This window comes from Oncorhynchus nerka, linkage group LG2 (assembly GCF_034236695.1).
Source record: "Oncorhynchus nerka isolate Pitt River linkage group LG2, Oner_Uvic_2.0, whole genome shotgun sequence".
Taxonomy (NCBI): domain Eukaryota; kingdom Metazoa; phylum Chordata; class Actinopteri; order Salmoniformes; family Salmonidae; genus Oncorhynchus; species Oncorhynchus nerka.
Genome location: NC_088397.1, coordinates 92514027 through 92531692, shown reverse-complemented (window position 1 = coordinate 92531692; position 17666 = coordinate 92514027). Strand labels below are relative to the sequence as shown.

General features: G+C 42.3%; 1 protein-coding gene across 2 annotated transcripts in view; it reads right to left on the bottom strand.

Moving 5' to 3' along the window:
* dag1 (dystroglycan 1) overlaps positions 1 to 17666 on the bottom strand; it is a 67265-nt gene that overhangs the window by 17699 nt on the left and 31900 nt on the right. For both annotated transcript variants that reach the window (XM_065004340.1, XM_065004341.1), the window contains exon 2: positions 5891 to 6552. In XM_065004340.1, the coding sequence (XP_064860412.1) occupies positions 5891 to 6256 (366 nt within the window). In that variant the 5' untranslated portion in view covers positions 6257 to 6552. The remainder of the gene's footprint in view (positions 1 to 5890; positions 6553 to 17666) is intronic.

Below are 17666 nucleotides of genomic sequence, written 5' to 3'. Positions count from 1 at the left end.
AAAAAATCTATAGGACTGAGGTCAGGGCTTTGTGATGGCCACTCCAATACCTTGACTTTGTTGTCCTTAAGACATTTTGCCACAACTTTGGAAGTATGCTTGGGGTCATTGTCCATTTGGAAGACCCATTTGTGACCAAGCTTTAACTTCCTGACAGATGTCTTGAGATGTTGCTTCAATATATCCACAATTTTCCATCATGATGCCATCTATTTTGTGAAGTGCACCAGTCCCTCCTGCAGCAAAGCACCCCCATAACATGATGCTGCCACCCCGTGCTTCACGGTTGGGATGTTGTTCTTCGGCTTGCAATCCTCTCCCTTTTTCTTCCAAACATAACGATGGTCATTATGGCCAAACAGTTATATTTTTGTTTCATTAGACCAGAGGACATTTCTCCAAAACGTATGATCTTTGTCCCCATGTGCAGTTGCAAACCGTAGTCTGGCCTTTTTATGGCGGTTTTGGAGCAGTGGCTTCTTCCTTGCTGAGCGGTCTTTGTCGATATAGGACTCGTTTTACCTGTTTCCTCCAGCATCTGCACAAGGTCCTTTGCTGTTGTTCTGGGATTGATTTGAGAAGGATCACGTCTCCTTCCTGAGCTGTATGACGGCTGTGTGGTCCCATGATGTTTATACTTGCATACTATTGTTTGTACAGATTAACGTGGTACCTTCAGGCCTTTGGAAATTGTTCCCAAGGATGAGCCAGACTTGTGGTCTACAATTTTTTTTCTGAGGTCTTGGCTGATTTATTTTGATTTTCCCACGATGTCAAGCAAAGAGGCAGTGAGTCTGATGGTAGGCCTTGAAATACATCCACAGGTACACTTCCAATTGACAGAAATGATGGCAATTAGCCTATCAGAAGCTTCTAAAGCCATGACATCATTTTCTGGAATTCTCCAAGCTGTTTAGTGTATGTAAACTTCTGACCCACTGGATTTGTGATACAGTGAATTATAAGTGAACTAAACTGTCTGTAAACAATTGTTGGAAAAATTACTTGTGTCATGCAAAAAGTAGAAGTCCTAACCGACTTGCCAAAACTATAGTTTGTTATTAACAAGAAATGTGTGGAGTAGTTGAACAATACGTTTTAATGACTCCAACCTAAGTATATGTAAACTAGTGTTAATGACTTCAACCTAAGTGTATGTAAACTAGTGTTAATGACTCCAACCTAAGTGTATGTAAACTAGTGTTAATGACTCCAACCTAAGTGTATGTAAACTAGTGTTAATGACTCCAACCTAAGTGTATGTAAACTAGTGTTAATGACTCCAACCTAAGTGTATGTAAACTAGTGTTAATGACTCCAACCTAAGTGTATGTAAACTAGTGTTAATGACTCCAACCTAAGTGTATGTAAACTAGTGTTAATGACTCCAACCTAAGTGTATGTAAACTAGTGTTAATGACTTCAACCTAAGTGTATGTAAACTAGTGTTAATGACTCCAACCTAAGTGTATGTAAACTAGTGTTAATGACTCCAACCTAAGTGTATGTAAACTAGTGTTAATGACTCCAACCTAAGTGTATGTAAACTAGTGTTAATGACTTCGACCTAAGTGTATGTAAACTAATGTTAATGACTCCGACCTAAGTGTATGTAAACTAGTGTTAATGACTCCGACCTAAGTGTATGTAAACTAGTGTTAATGACTCCAACCTAAGTGTATGTAAACTAGTGTTAATGACTCCAACCTAAGTGTATGTAAACTAGTGTTAATGACTCCAACCTAAGTGTATGTAAACTAGTGTTAATGACTCCAACCTAAGTGTATGTAAACTAGTGTTAATGACTCCAACCTAAGTGTATGTAAACTAGTGTTAATGACTCCAACCTAAGTGTATGTAAACTAGTGTTAATGACTCCAACCTAAGTGTATGTAAACTAGTGTTAATGACTTCAACCTAAGTGTATGTAAACTAGTGTTAATGACTCCAACAGTGAAGTAATAGTGTATGTAAATCTAGTGTTAATGACTCCAACCTAAGTGTATGTAAACTAGTGTTAATGACTCCAACCTAAGTGTATGTAAACTAGTGTTAATGACTCCAACCTAAGTGTATGTAAACTAGTGTTAATGACTCCAACCTAAGTGTATGTAAACTAGTGTTAATGACTCCAACCTAAGTGTATGTAAACTTCCGACTGTACATGTTCCTCAGAATCATCGAAATCAAATCAAATTTTATTGTTCACATACACATGATTAACAGATGTTATTGCGGGTGTAGCGAAATGCTTATGCTTCTAGCTCCAACAGTGAAGTAATATCTAATAAATTACACAACATATAGCCAATACACACACATCTAAGTAGGAATGAATTAAGACTATACATATGGACGAGCGATGTCAGAGCGGAAAGGTCTAAGATACAGTAGAAAAGCATAGAAAACAGTATATACATATCATATACATATCAGATATGTAAACAGTTACTGAAATGGTTACGAGTTACTGATATATACATATCAGATATGTAAACAGTTACTGAAATGGTTACGAGTTACTGATATATACATATCAGATATGTAAACAGTTACTGAAATGGTTACGAGTTACTGATATATACATATCAGATATGTAAACAGTTACTGAAATGGTTACGAGTTACTGATATATACATATCAGATATGTAAACAGTTACTGAAATGGTTACGAGTTACTGATATATACATATCAGATATGTAAACAGTTACTGAAATGGTTACGAGTTACTGATATATACATATCAGATATGTAAACAGTTACTGAAATGGTTACGAGTTACTGATATATACATATCAGATATGTAAACAGTTACTGAAATGGTTACGAGTTACTGATATATACATATCAGATATGTAAACAGTTACTGAAATGGTTACGAGTTACTGATATATACATATCAGATATGTAAACAGTTACTGAAATGGTTACGAGTTACTGATATATACATATCAGATATGTAAACATTATTAAAGTGACTAGTGATCCATTCCTTAAAGTGGCCAGTGATTTCTAGTCTAAGCCTACAAGCCAAATTTCTTTAGCCTCCTGAGGTTGAAGAGGCTCTGTTGCGTCTTCTTCACCACACTGTCTGTGTGGGTGGTCCATTTCAGTTTGTCAATGATGTGTACGCCAAGGAACTTGAATCTTTCCACCTTTTCCACTGTGGTCCCGTCGATGTAGATAGGTGGGTGCTCCATCTGCTGTTTCCTGTCCACGATCATCTCCTTTTTTTTGTTGACGTTGAGTGAGAAGTTGTTTTCCAGGCACCACACTACCAGAGCCCTCACCTCCTCCCTGTAGGCTGTCTCGTCATCGTTGGTAATCAAGCCTACTACTGTTGTGTCGCCTGCAAACTTGATGATTGAGTTGGAGGCAGGCTTGGCTACGCAGTCATGGGTGAACAGGGAGTACAGGAGGGGGCTGAGCACGCACCCTTGTGGGTCCCTAGTGTTGAGGATCAGCAGAGTGGATGTGATGTTCCTAGAGACTTCTATAGAGCCTACATGTTCTTAGAATCATCTAGACGTCTATAGAGCCTACTTGCTCTAGAATAATCTAGACTTCTATAGAGCCTACATGTTCTTAGAATCATCTAGACTTCTATAGAGCCTACATGTTCTAGAATCATCTAGACTTCTATAGAGTCTACATGTTCTTAGTATCATCTAGACTTCTATAGTCTACATGTTCTAGAATCATCTAGACTTCTATAGAGCCTACATGTTCTTAGAATCATCTAGACTTCTATAGAGTCGACATGTCCTTAGAATCATCTAGACTTCTAGAGTCTACATGTCCTTAGAATCATCTAGACTTCTATAGAGCCTACATGTTCTAGAATCATCTAGACTTCTATAGAGTCTACATGTCCTTAGAATCATCGAGACTTCTATAGTCTACATGTCCTTAGAATCATCTAGACTTCTATAGAGCCTACATGTTCTAGAATCAGATGTATGACTAATTTATGCAGAAATCCAGGTAATTCCAAAGGGTTCACCTATTTTTTCTTGCCACTGTACTACCATACCCTGTTCAAAGGCACTTCAATCTTTTGTCTTGCCGATTCACCATATGAATGGCACACATACAGAATCAATATCTGAACTGTCTCATGGATTAAAAATCCTTCTTTAACCTGTCTCCTCCCCTTCATCTACACTGAGGGATCATAGCTTTCACCTGGTCAGTCATGGAAAGAGCAGGTGTTCTTAATGTTTTGTATATTCAGTGTAGATATGACATGTTTAAATCAAATACTTGTGTTTATCACACGCACGCAAGCATGAATGTGTACACACACACACTCTATCATGGATCTGTGATTTGACACCCTAAAAATAATTAGACTACCATTAGACCACCAACAACCTAGATCTGACATCTGCTTGACGTTGGCTTTACTCTACAGCATTAGACCAACCATAACCTAGATCTGACATCTGCTTGACGTTGGCTTTACTCTACAGCATTAGACTACCATTAGACCAACCATAACCTAGATCTGACATCTGCTTGACGTTGGCTTTACTCTAGAGCATTAGACTACCATTAGACCAACCACAACCTAGATCTGACATCTGCTTGACGTTGGCTTCACTCTACAGCATTAGACTACCATTAGACCAACCATAACCTAGATCTGACATCTGCTTGACGTTGGCTTTACTCTACAGCATTAGACTACCATTAGACCAACCATAACCTAGATCTGACATCTGCTTGACGTTGGCTTTACTCTACAGCATTAGACTACCATTAGACCAACCATAACCTAGATCTGACATCTGCTTGACGTTGGCTTTACTCTACAGCATTAGACTACCATTAGACCAACCATAACCTAGATCTGACATCTGCTTGACGTTGGCTTTACTCTACAGCATTAGACCAACCATAACCTAGATCTGACATCTGCTTGACGTTGGCTTTACTCTACAGCATTAGACCAACCATAACCTAGATCTGACATCTGCTTGACGTTGGCTTTACTCTACAGCATTAGACTACCATTAGACCAACCATAACCTAGATCTGACATCTGCTTGACGTTGGCTTTACTCTACAGCATTAGACTACCATTAGACCAACCATAACCTAGATCTGACATCTGCTTGACGTTGGCTTTACTCTACAGCATTAGACTACCATTAGACCAACCACAACCTAGATCTGACATCTGCTTGACGTTAGCTTTACTCTACAGCATTAGACTACCATTAGACCAACCGTAACCTAGATCTGACATCTGCTTGACGTTGGCTTTACTCTACAGCATTAGACTACCATTAGACCAACCGTAACCTAGATCTGACATCTACTTGATGTGAGAAATAATCACTTTCTAGCGTAAATATTGTGGAGGAAATGAACGGCTGTACCCCGCCCTGTGTGTGTCTCTTCTCTTCTAAAAGTGCTTGGTGTTAGCATTCTTTTAGCCCGGCTGTCAGGGTGGATTTTCCCATATGCACAAAGGGCTCAAGGTTTGGTGTTTGGTACTAGGGCCTTTAACATGCGTTTGACAGGGCAGAAAGGATCCTGTGGACATAGGACTACACCCACAGCCTGGGAGACTCAGATAGCCATCATGGGACTAGGCAACACAATGCTGGAATAAGTGCTGGGTTCATGCATTTCAAACAGTTGGCATGTTTCACAATCAACCCCGACCGGTTTGGACCAGTTTCTGTGGTGTGGCCACCCTGGGACCAGTGTCTGTGGCCCTCGTGGAAAGACATGGACAGATAAATAGTTACCTAGTTAGGGCCTACAAGCTATGTCCTTACTACAGGAATTTTTCTCACGTGTTTAAAACAGGTAAAAATGACATAGGATTACATTTTAGAATTGAACAGGCCCTCCCCCACCACACACACACACACACACCTTAGTGTTGCTGGTGTGGTCCGTCTTCAACGGGACCTTCATCTGAAACACCCGGCCCACCACAGCAGACGAGTCGGGGATTCCTGACTCCCCCCCTGCTGCTCCTACTTCAGCCTGATAGACTGTAGCCGCCACCGGCTCCAAGGCCTCCACCTCCTGGAAGTCTGACAGTATGGAGGAGTGCATGGAGGCCTCCAGCTTCCCGGGTCCATCCTGCAGCATGTCCCCCATTACCTCCACCTGTCCCTGGACCATGGCTACCAGGACAGCCAGTAGTAGTACCACACTGGTTCTTCTCCCCAGACCAGGCATCCTCGCTCTAGCCTCCTCCGCCGGTCGACATTCTCCTCTCTGTTTATTGCACATTCTTTGTCTTTTGTTAACTCTCTCTCTCTCTCTCACAAAGGAGGAAGCCCACTGGAGAGGACAAGCATGCACCCCCAACCCCACACCGATGGACAAAGCTGATCCTCCCCGAGCCGACCTCCGCTTTTCTTTTCAATAAGGGCTCTCTCTCTCTCTCTCTCTCTGAGAGTCCCCTCTCCTTTTGTTTAGTGTTTCTCCTTTTCTTTTCTCCTCTACTTTCCTCCTGTTTCCCCTGTTCTTTTGTCAGAGCCACTTCAGTGGTTTGTAGATCCCATTGTCAAGTCAGCCTTTGAGACCTGTAGAAAGAGAAGAAACAGGGATTCACTAGGACATGGCTTTAAATACCAGCATTCTTCAAACTGCTAGACCGTTCAATATTTACAATCGTCAACTTAAAACCGTCGTAATTCTCTCTCTCAAGTTAGGTTAACTCTCTTTACACAAATCTCAATGTCAATAACATTCCAGGCAACGATGTGCAAGATTCTGTATCGTCAGTTCACAGGTGTATAACAACATAATCATATTAACATTCAAACGGAAAGAAACGACTTTCAACTCAAGGAAGAGGGGAGAAGGGGAGGAGAAGAGGGGGAGAGGAGAAGAGGGGAGGAGGACACAAAAAAGCATTTAACTCTCTCTCTCTACCCCATCTCGGTCTCGCTCTCCCCCGCTCTCTCTCCCCCTATCTATCTATCTATCTATCTATCTATCTCTATCTATCTATCTATCTATCTATCTATCTATCTATCTATCTATCTATCTATCTATCTATCTATCTATCTATCTATCTATCTATCTATCTATCTATCACTCTTTTTCCTCACCATATCTCTCTCTCTCCCCCTTTCTCTCTTTGAATTCCCCAAACCATAACTGCCAGAACAGGCCTATCATCCACTCTGCAGGGAGCAGCCACTCCAAAAGGCAGCAAGTCCCGGGCCCCTGCCTCCCTCCGACCGACTAGTGAGACGGGGTCAGGCCACAATACTAGCTCAGCTGAACTGGAGCCTTTCCTGGGAGTGCTGAGATGAATGCACTCATCCTCCATTGTCTGGGGCCTGGCTGGTAAGCTGAACTCACAGTTGTTATTCATACAGGTCTTTTGAGGGCAGAAGAGAGACAGAGAGAAAGAGCTACACTGATGAGGAGAGGCTGTGTAAAAGTAGGCTAGAGGGTGTGTGCGTCTGTGTGTAGGGTGTGTGGGGGGGGGGGGGGCAGCTCCACATCTGTATATAAAAAAGTTACTGATTTCCCTAGAGAGAGAGACCTGGAGAAAAGTCCCCTAAGCAAGCTGGTCCTGGGGCTCTGTTCACAAACACACCCCACAGAGCTCCAGGACAGCAAACACAATTAGACCCAACCAAATCATGTGAAAACAAAAACATAATTACTTGACACATTGAAAATAATTAACAAAAAAACAGAGCAAACTAGAATGCTATTTGGCCCTACACAGAGAGTACACAGTGGCAGAATACCTGACCACTGTGACTGACCCAAACTTAAGGAAAGATTTGAATATATACAGACTCAGTGAGCATAGCCTTGCTATTGAGAAAGGCCGCCGAAGGCAGACATGGCTCTCAAGAGAAGACAGGCTATGTGCTCACTGCCCACAAAATGAGGTGGAAACTGAGCTGCACTTCCTAACCTCCTGCCAAATGTATGACCATATTAGAGACACATATTTCCCACAGAGAATTTGAAAGCAAATCAAACATTGATAAATTCTCATAGCTGTTAGGCGAAATAACGCAGCATGCAATCACAGCAGCAAGAGTTGTGACCTGTTGCCACAAGAAAAGGGAAACCAGTGAAGGACAAACACCATTGTAAATACAACCCATATTTATGTTAATTGATTTCAAGACCAAGAGTATGTGGACACGTGCTCGTATAAAATCTCATTCCAAAATCATGGAAATTTGGATTTGTTCCCCTCTTTGCTGCTATAACAGCCTCCCCTCTTCTGGGAAGACATTCCACTAGATGTTGGAACATTGCTGCTATAACAGCCTCCACTCTTCTGGGAAGACTTTCCACTAGATGTTGGAACATTGCTGCTATAACAGCCTCCACTCTTCTGGGAAGACTTTCCACTACATGTTGGAACATTGCTGCTATAACAGCCTCCCCTCTTCTGGGAAGACATTCCACTAGATGTTGGAACATTGCTGCTATAACAGCCTCCACTCTTCTGGGAAGACTTTCCACTAGATGTTGGAACATTGCTGCTATAACAGCCTCCACTCTTCTGGGAAGACATTCCACTAGATGTTGGAACATTGCTGCAGGGACTTGGTTCCATTCAGCCACAAGAGCATTAGTGAGGTCGGGCATTGATGTTGGGTGATTATGCCTGGGTCACAGTCGGCCAATTAATCCCAAAGGTGTTAGATGGAGTTGAGGTCAGGGCTCTGTGCAGGACGGTCAAGTTCTTCCACACTGATTTCAACAAACCATTTCTGTATGGACCTCGCTTTGAAAGGGAGGGAGAAAGGGAGAAAGGGAGGGAGAGGGGAGGAGAAGGATGGAGAGGCGGAGAGGGGTGGGGAAGGAAAGGAGAAAAAAGGTGGAGAGGAGATAGAGGGAACAATAGGAGAGGAGTAAGGAGAGAGGTTAGAGAGAGGGACAGATGCTCTAGGGGCTTGATCACTCCTCAGAGGAGAGGAGAAAGGAGAGGTTAGAGAGAGGGACAGATGCTCTAGGGGGTTGATCACTCCCCAGAGGAGAGGAGAAAGTGATTCAGGTTAAACATAACTGGAGTCCTTTCTAAACAACACTAGATTACCATGTTGTTTCATCAGCACTGTTTACCAGTTTACTGCATGTAGCCACGGTTTCTAAGCTAATCAACAGACTGTAAATATTACATTTCACATCAGGTCAAAAACAGTGCAGACCTCAAGAAAATACCAGCAAAAAAAAAAATAATGTTATTTTAGGCAGAAAGTGACAAATACTACTAATGAATAATAATACCTATTATTAAAGAGAACAACCCGAAAAGAAGTAGCCTCTCCTGTCGCTGAAAAATACACGATAACTGCAGTGAAAACTCTATGCCTCGAAGATGGAACTATACAGCATTCCACATTCAGAATCCCCTGGCTGACCCTGATCACCTGTCATTGTTGATTGACAAGCATGAAGGTCTGTGGTCATGAAGGTACAAACCCTTTCTCCTCATTCAGAACGTCCATCCAGTATTCAGCCTGATGGAACAGGGACTTCAAATTCGCATCCCAAATCACACTCTTCTCCCGATATAGTGCACTACTTTTGACAAGGGGCCTGATAGGGAAGTAAGGACTCTGGTTAGAAGTAGTGCATTGTATAGTGAGCCATTTGGGACGCATGCCAGAACGGTTCTCCCTCTCCGGTAGACTGGCCGATAGATAAAGAGTTCCTTTCAGCACTCGGAGAAGTGAGGAGGGCTATTCAGAGGGTAAACGGTCCGTCATCACATCTCTTGATCAGCCGACCCGTCACCGAGACACCCCTGAGACCGTGTCATCTAAGATCGGCTAAAAAAAGACCCAGTCGTCAGAGAGGCATCGATGATCACCCTCCTCCCCCAAAATGTTTCAACGGATGCATCTGAAATGGTAACCTTATTCCCTTTGGACGGCAGGCAGCCTAGTGGGTAGAGTGTTGGGCCAGTAACCGAAAGGTTGCTGGATCAAATCCCTGAGCTGACAAGGTAAAAAAAAAATCTGTCATCTGCCCCTGAACAAGGCAGTTAACCCCCGGCAAGAAGTCATTGTAAATACGGTTTTTATTCTCAACTGACTTACCTAGTTAAATAAAGGTTACATTATGGTACACTTCCTGAGCCATATAAGGCCTGGTTAAGTAGTGTAGTACACTATACAGGTTCAGCCAAAGGCCTGAATCTGAGCTGGAAACGGTTAGTTACATTGGCCTGTGCAGGGGCATTTAGTGGGTCTGGACTGTAATGCATTGGTCATCATGTCTATGACCCGTGATTGAGAGGGCTTCCTGCTTCAGTTAAGTGTGTTTATTTAAATTTGTTCATCAGGGCTAATCTTTCTGCCATCCTATGTATAGGTTTCCGCTCCATACAGAGATCCTAGAAGGTTATCAATACTGTTACCCCAACATGATCATCATATAGAGGGCCTTGGTCCAGCCTATATAACAGTATGACCACAGCCTTGGTCCAGTCTATATGAACACAGCCTTGGTCCAGCCTATATAACAGTATGACCACAGCCTTGGTCCAGTCTATATGAACACAGCCTTGGTCCAGCCTATATAACAGTATTACCACAGCCTTGGTCCAGCCTATATAACTGTATCAACACAGCCTTGGTCCAGCCTATATAACAGTATGAACACAGCCTTGGTCCAGCCTATTTAACAGTATGACCACAGCCTTGGTCCAGCCTATTTAACAGTATGACCACAGCCTTGGTCCAGCCTATATAACAGTATGAACACAGCCTTGGTCCAGCCTATATAACAGTATGACCACAGCCTTGGTCCAGCCTATATAACAGTATCAACACAGCCTTGGTCCAGCCTATATAAGCATATGACCACAGCCTTGGTCCAGCCTATATAACAGTATGACCACAGCCTTGGTCCAGCCTATATAACAGTATCAACACAGCCTTGGTCCAGCCTATATAACAGTATGAACACAGCCTTGGTCCAGCCTATATAACAGTATGAACACAGCCTTGGTCCAGCCTATTTAACAGTATGACCACAGCCTTGGTCCAGCCTATATAACAGTATCAACACAGCCTTGGTCCAGCCTATATAACAGTATCAACACAGCCTTGGTCCAGCCTATATAACAGTATGAACACAGCCTTGGTCCAGCCTATATAACAGTATGAACAACTATTTAACAGTATGCACAGCCTTGGTCCAGCCCAGCCTATATAACAGTATCAACACAGCCTTGGTCCAGCCTATATAACAGTATCAACACAGCCTTGGTCCAGCCTATATAACAGTATCAACACAGCCTTGGTCCAGCCTATATAACAGTATCAACACAGCCTTGGTCCAGCCTATATAACAGTATCAACACAGCCTTGGTCCAGCCTATATAACAGTATGAACACAGCCTTGGTCCAGCCTATATAACAGTATCAACACAGCCTTGGTCCAGCCTATATAACAGTATGAACACAGCCTTGGTCCAGCCTATATAACAGTATGAACACAGCCTTGGTCCAGCCTATATAACAGTATGACCACAGCCTTGGTCCAGCCTATATAACAGTATCAACACAGCCTTGGTCCAGCCTATATAACAGTATGACCACAGCCTTGGTCCAGCCTATATAACAGTATCAACACAGCCTTGGTCCAGCCTATATAACAGTATGACCACAGCCTTGGTCCAGCCTATATAACAGTATCAACACAGCCTTGGTCCAGCCTATATAACAGTATCAACACAGCCTTGGTCCAGTCTATATAACAGTATCAACACAGCCTTGGTCCAGCCTATATAACAGTATCAACACAGCCTTGGTCCAGCCTATATAACAGTATCAACACAGCCTTGGTCCAGCCTATATAACAGTATCAACACAGCCTTGGTCCAGTCTATATAACAGTATGACCACAGCCTTGGTCCAGCCTATATAACAGTATCAACACAGCCTTGGTCCAGTCTATATAACAGTATCAACACAGCCTTGGTCCAGTCTATATAACAGTATGACCACAGCCTTGGTCCAGCCTATATAACAGTATCAACACAGCCTTGGTCCAGCCTATATAACAGTATGACCACAGCCTTGGTCCAGCCTATATAACAGTGGTCCAGCCTATATAACAGTGACCACAGCCTTGGTCCAGCCTATATAACAGTATCAACACAGCCTTGGTCTAGTCTATATAACAGTATGACCACAGCCTTGGTCCAGCTTGGTCCAGCCTATATAACAGTATCAACACAGCCTTGGTCCAGCCTATATAACAGTATGACCACAGCCTTGGTCCAGTCTATATAACAGTATAGCCTTGGTCCAGCCTATATAACAGTATGAACACAGCCTTGGTCCAGTCTATATAACAGTATGACCACAGCCTTGGTCCAGCCTATATAACAGTATCAACACAGCCTTGGTCTAGTCTATATAACAGTATGACCACAGCCTTGGTCCAGCCTATATAACAGTATCAACACAGCCTTGGTCTAGTCTATATAACAGTATCAACACAGCCTTGGTCCAGCCTATATAACAGTATCAACACAGCCTTGGTCCAGTCTATATAACAGTATGACCACAGCCTTGGTCAACACAGCCTTGGTCAGTCTATATAACAGTATGAACACAGCCTTGGTCCAGCCTATATAACAGTATCAACACAGCCTTGGTCCAGTCTATATAACAGTATCAACACAGCCTTGGTATCAACACAGTCTATATAACAGTATGAACACAGCCTTGGTCCAGCCTATATAACAGTATCAACACAGCCTTGGTCCAGTCTATATAACAGTATGACCACAGCCTTGGTCCAGTCTATATAACAGTATCAACACAGCCTTGGTCCAGTCTATATAACAGTATCAACACAGCCTTGGTCCAGTCTATATAACAGTATCAACACAGCCTTGGTCCAGTCTATATAACAGTATCAACACAGCCTTGGTCCAGCCTATATAACAGTATGAACACAGCCTTGGTCCAGTCTATATAACAGTATCAACACAGCCTTGGTCCAGCCTATATAACAGTATCAACACAGCCTTGGTCCAGCCTATATAACAGTATCAACACAGCCTTGGTCCAGTCTATATAACAGTATGAACACAGCCTTGGTCCAGTCTATATAACAGTATCAACACAGCCTTGGTCCAGTCTATATAACAGTATCAACACAGCCTTGGTCCAGCCTATATAACAGTATCAACACAGCCTTGGTCCAGCCTATATAACAGTATCAACACAGCCCTGGTCCAGCCTATATAACAGTATCAACACAGCCTTGGTCCAGCCTATATAACAGTATCAACACAGCCTTGGTCCAGCCTATATAACAGTATCAACACAGCCTTGGTCCAGCCTATATAACAGTATCAACACAGCCTTGGTCCAGTCTATATAACAGTATCAACACAGCCTTGGTCCAGTCTATATAACAGTATCAACACAGCCTTGGTCCAGTCTATATAACAGTATCAACACAGCCTTGGTCCAGCCTATATAACAGTATCAACACAGCCTTGGTCCAGTCTATATAACAGTATCAACACAGCCTTGGTCCAGTCTATATAACAGTATCAACACAGCCTTGGTCCAGTCTATATAACAGTATCAACACAGCCTTGGTCCAGCCTATATAACAGTATCAACACAGCCTTGGTCTAGTCTATATAACAGTATCAACACAGCCTTGGTCCAGTCTATATAACAGTATGAACACAGCCTTGGTCCAGTCTATATAACAGTATGAACACAGCCTTGGTCCAGTCTATATAACAGTATCAACACAGCCTTGGTCCAGTCTATATAACAGTATCAACACAGCCTTGGTCCAGTCTATATAACAGTATCAACACAGCCTTGGTCCAGTCTATATAACAGTATGAACACAGCCTTCCAGTCTATATAACAGTATCAACACAGCCTTGGTCCAGTCCAGTATCAACACAGCCTTGGTCCAGCCTATATAACAGTATCAACACAGCCTTGGTCCAGTCTATATAACAGTATCAACACAGCCTTGGTCCAGTCTATATAACAGTATCAACACAGCCTTGGTCCAGTCTATATAACAGTATCACCACAGCCTTGGTCCAGTCTATATAACAGTATCAACACAGCCTTGGTCCAGCCTATATAACAGTATCAACACAGCCTTGGTCCAGTCTATATAACAGTATCAACACAGCCTTGGTCCAGTCTATATAACAGTATCAACACAGCCTTGGTCCAGTCTATATAACAGTATCAACACAGCCTTGGTCCAGTCTATATAACAGTATCAACACAGCCTTGGTCCAGCAGCCCTGGTCTATATAACAGTATCAACACAGCCTTGGTCCAGTCTATATAACAGTATGAACACAGCCTTGGTCCAGTCTATATAACAGTATCAACACAGCCTTGGTCCAGCCTTGGTCCAGTCTATATAACAGTATCAACACAGCCTTGGTCCAGCCTATATAACAGTATCAGCCTATATAACAGTATCAACACAGCCTTGGTCCAGCCTATATAACAGTATCAACACAGCCCTGGTCCAGCCTATATAACAGTATCAACACAGCCTTGGTCCAGTCTATATAACAGTATCAACACAGCCTTGGTCCAGTCTATATAACAGTATCAACACAGCCTTGGTCCAGTCTATATAACAGTATGACCACAGCCTTGGTCCAGTCTATATAACAGTATCAGTCTATATAACAGTATGACCACAGCCTTGGTCCAGTCTATATAACAGTATCAACACAGCCTTGGTCCAGTCTATATAACAGTATGAACACAGCCTTGGTCCAGTCTATATAACAGTATCAACACAGCCTTGGTCCAGTCTATATAACAGTATCAACACAGCCTTGGTCCAGTCTATATAACAGTATCAACACAGTATCAACACAGTCCTTGGTCCAGTCTATATAACAGTATCAACACAGCCTTGGTCCAGTCTATATAACAGTATCAACACAGCCTTGGTCCAGTCTATATAACAGTATCAACACAGCCTTGGTCCAGTCTATATAACAGTATCAACACAGCCTTGGTCCAGTCTATATAACAGTATCAACACAGCCTTGGTCCAGTCTATATAACAGTATCAACACAGCCTTGGTCCAGCCTATATAACAGTATCAACACAGCCTTGGTCCAGTCTATATAACAGTATCAACACAGCCTTGGTCCAGTCTATATAACACAGCCTTGGTCCAGTCTATATAACAGTATCAACACAGCCTTGGTCCAGTCTATATAACAGTATCAACACAGCCTTTGGTATCAACACAGCCCAGTCTATATAACAGTATCAACACAGCCTTGGTCCAGTCTATATAACAGTATCAACACAGCCTTCCAGTCTATATAACAGTCAACACAGCCCAGTCTATATAACAGTATGAACACAGCCTTGGTCCAGTCTATATAACAGTATCAACACAGCCTTGGTCCAGTCTATATAACAGTATCAACACAGCCTTGGTCCAGTCTATATAACAGTATCAACACAGCCTTGGTCCAGTCTATATAACAGTATCAACACAGCCTTGGTCCAGTCTATATAACAGTATCAACACAGCCTTGGTCCAGTCTATATAACAGTATCAACACAGCCTTGGTCCAGTCTATATAACAGTATCAACACAGCCTTGGTCCAGTCTATATAACAGTATCAACACAGCCTTGGTCCAGTCTATATAACAGTATCAACACAGCCTTGGTCCAGTCTATATAACAGTATCAACACAGCCTTGGTCCAGTCTATATAACAGTCAACACATCAGTCTATATAACAGTATCAACAGCCTTGGTCCAGTCTATATAACAGTATCAACACAGCCTGGTCCAGTCTATATAACAGTATCAACACAGTCTATATAACAGTATCAACACATGAACACATAACAGTATCAACACAGCCTTGGTCCAGTCTATATAACAGTATCAACACAGCCTTGGTCCAGTCTATATAACAGTATCAACACAGCCTTGGTCCAGTCTATATAACAGTATCAACACAGCCTTGGTCCAGTCTATATAACAGTATCAACACAGCCTTGGTCCAGTCTATATAACAGTATCAACACAGCCTTGGTCCAGTCTATATAACAGTATGACCACAGCCTTGGTCCAGTCTATATAACAGTATCAACACAGCCTTGGTCCAGTCTATATAACAGTATCAACACAGCCTTGGTCCAGTCTATATAACAGTATCAACACAGCCTTGGTCCAGTCTATATAACAGTATCAACACAGCCTTGGTCCAGTCTATATAACAGTATCAACACAGCCTTGGTCCAGTCTATATAACAGTATGAACACAGCCTTGGTCTAGTCTATATAACAGTATCAACACAGCCTTGGTCCAGTCTATATAACAGTATGACACAGCCTTGGTCCAGTCTATATAACAGTATCAACACAGCCTTGGTCCAGTCTATATAACAGTATGAACACAGCCAGTATTGGTCCAGTCTATATAACAGTATCAACACAGCCTTGGTCCAGTCTATATAACAGTATCAACACAGCCTTGGTCCAGTCTATATAACAGTATCAACACAGCCTTGGTCCAGTCTATATAACAGTATGACCACAGCCTTGGTCCAGTCTATATAACAGTATCAACACAGCCTTGGTCTAGTCTATATAACAGTATGAACACAGCCTTGGTCCAGTCTATATAACAGTATCAACACAGCCTTGGTCCAGTCTAATAAAAACAGATTAAAGTACTGGAACTCCTGCTCTAAATTCCTTCTCTCAGGCTACTTCAGACTCCACGTCTCCTCTATCCTAGATTAACACCCATCTTCATTGCTTGGATGAATTTGTGTGTAAAACCAATAAAACAGGACAGAGCCAAGCCGTCCTCACAGCGAAGACGGAATTGACTAGTCCTTAAAGTCTTAAAAACCAAAGTTCAATAGTGACAAATGTTTTAGTGAAGATAAGACCACGTCCCACACCACCTGTGGTGCAGATCCACCCAGCTGCATTCTGGATCCTCTACCCTGAATCCATAGACAAATATCAGCCTACTTCCCATAACACTAACCGAACTGTTACTGTGAATCGTAAGAAGTCTTGGGGGGGAGGCATACGGTCTGAGGTAATATATTGGAAACATGACATCAACAGACTCCATCTATATCACTAAACCTAACATCAACAGACTCCATCTATATCACTAAACCTAACATCAACAGACTCCATCTCTATCACTAAACCTAACATCAACAGACTCCATCTCTATCACTAAACCCAACATCAGACTCCATCTCTATCACTAAACCTAACATCAACAGACTCCATCTCTATCACTAAACCCAACATCAGACTCCATCTCTATCACTAAACCTAACATCAACAGACTTCATCTCTATCACTAAACCTAACATCAACAGACTCCATCTCTATCACTAAACCTAACATCAACAGACTCCATCTCTATCACTAAACCTAACATCAACCGACTCCATCTCTATCACTAAACCTAACAACATCTCTATCACTAAACAACAGACTCCATCTCTATCACTAAACCTAACATCAACCGACTCCATCTCTATCACTAAACCCAACATCAACAGACTCCATCTCTATCACTAAACCTAACATCAACAGACTCCATCTCTATCACTAAACCTAACATCAACAGACTCCATCTCTATCACTAAACCTAACATCAACAGACTCCATCTATATAA